General features: G+C 50.8%; 1 protein-coding gene across 1 annotated transcript in view; it reads left to right on the top strand.

Annotated features, from left to right (window-relative positions):
- Positions 1–227: 227 nt before the first annotated feature.
- The window catches only part of kcnh3 (potassium voltage-gated channel, subfamily H (eag-related), member 3), a 125,537-nt gene continuing 123,789 nt past the window's right edge, over positions 228–1,975 (top strand). The window contains 1 exon segment of the mRNA XM_087175677.1: positions 228–481. Within this exon segment, the coding sequence (XP_087031803.1) occupies positions 406–481 (76 nt within the window). The 5' untranslated portion in view covers positions 228–405.

The following is a 1,975-nucleotide window of genomic DNA, read 5'->3' as shown; positions in this document are numbered from 1 at the left end:
AGAGAGAGCTGAGGAGGAGCTTGCTGCTATAAGATTGACTCCACGCACCATCAGCACCAAAACTTGCCGCCTCTCCATCCATCCTCATCTCTCCAGCAGCGCTCTTGCTTTGCTTTTTTTCCCCTCCAACACACACCGCCGGTTTAATTTTTTTCTGCCCCCAGTTGGAAGGTGCACAGGTGCATCCCACGGTTAATGCTCTCTATTCTCTGCTGAGTTGATTATGGTCACAACCCCCGCGGTGCCAAGGTGGAGCCACCGCGCGTATCTCGGATCGGTGCGCTTCTCCAGGGGCTGGGATGCGCACCGGGCACCTCTCGCTTCCTGCCTGGTTTCGGGTCCGAGCAGGAGTCTAGTGCTGCCCCAGGGCGCCGCAGCAGGAGGACCCAGTCCACCCGGAGCAGGATGCCGGTGATGAGAGGGCTGCTGGCCCCACAAAACACCTTCCTGGACACCATCGCCACCCGCTTCGATGGCACCCGTGAGTAACAAAACAAGAGCTTTGTGATGATCCCGCCCCTCATGTGAACTCTCTCTCAAAACATGATTTAAAAAAAAAAAAAAAACTCACTATATGTCCATAAAATTAAGAATCCTTCAGGAATTATCTCTAGGATGAAACTTTAAAAGTTTAAATAATATTCTTCATATCTTTTCATTGTCTAATAGATTAAAGGACCAGTGTCAATATGTCCATGTATAAAGTGAGATCCATGTGTTCTGAGTAGATCAGCCAAAACACAGAGGAATTAATTAGTGTTTGTCCTGTAAGTTGTCTACATGTGCATCAACAGTCTGTTGTGTGATGGTCGGTTGACGGCACGCAGCCAGATGCACGAGGGGCCGTTGTTTCCTCGGCCAGCTGTGACGGAGCCCGTCGCTGTAGTTTTATGACTCAGGCTGCTTCTACTTCCACCGTGCTTTGTGTTCTCGTCGGCCACCGGGAGAAAAGGAAAGGTTGCAGTTCACAGTCTGAGGCCCAGTCACAGCTTTACCGCTTCACTGACACAAATCCTGTTTTTATTCTGTCCTCTGTCAGAACGCCGGAGCTGTTTCAGCAACAGCAGCTGAAATGATGCTGGAGAGAGGGAGGGATGGCCGTACAGAGCGAGGGTGTCTTGTGAACAGATGCGATGAGCGGCCCATGTGTGTGTTTGGGCCCATGCTGAGTAGGTGGGCGGGCGAGAGATGCTTATATAGCGTTTGGGTTGTTTGTCTCTCCGTCTGCGTTGACGGCAGTTTGTGTGAGTCTGCGAGTGTGTCTCCCCCTAAACCGGTTATGTGTGACAGCGTGATGGGGAAGATTATGTGACCACGCAGCCAGCAAGTCGCTCAAAGGCTGATCCCGACCTCGCTGAAGGTTTCTCCTTTCCTTTCCTTTCCTTTCCTTTCCTTTCCTTTCCTTTCCTTTCCTTTCCTTTCCTCTGTAACAAACACAGCAGTTTCACTCGTGCCTCTCGCCACTCGCCCTTGAACACAGAATATTTAAATGCTCTAACTTTGAAAGGCAAAGCGAGTGGTTAGTTTAGCTTCTCTGAGCTGCATTGTCCTTTATCCTCCCGCTCATCTCTCTGCTGTTCTGTGACACACGAGTCTACAGATACTCCAGGTCTCAAACACTGTAATCATGTGGCATCTTTCTGCATCACTCAGAGGAAACACACAGAGCCCCTCGCACAGTTTCTCTCTCCTGTTCTGTAGATTAGCCCTCATCATGTAAAGCAGCGGTCTGAGCCGAGCTATTTCTCCTCGAGTGGCGAAAACACAGGCCTTGCAGTTGCCGAGGTGCTGATAATTACACATCTCCTGCAGTACATGTGCAGTCATTGTAATTAACTCGCATGGATGTCAAGAATTCATTGTGGCCTCTCGGCTTGTCAGAGGAGGAGGAGGAGAGGGGGAGGGTGAAATGAGAGGCTGTGGGGGCGGGTGAGGGCGGGAGTTGTGTGCAGGATGGTGGGATGGGAGAGTGTGT

This window comes from Seriola lalandi, unplaced genomic scaffold (genome assembly GCF_002814215.2).
Source record: "Seriola lalandi dorsalis isolate HSWRI2012SDOR001 ecotype SW California unplaced genomic scaffold, Sedor1 jcf7180002054482, whole genome shotgun sequence".
In the NCBI taxonomy this organism is placed as follows: domain Eukaryota; kingdom Metazoa; phylum Chordata; class Actinopteri; order Carangiformes; family Carangidae; genus Seriola; species Seriola lalandi.
Note: the sequence above shows the minus strand (reverse complement) of the source record. Positions and strands in the feature narration are given on the sequence as shown.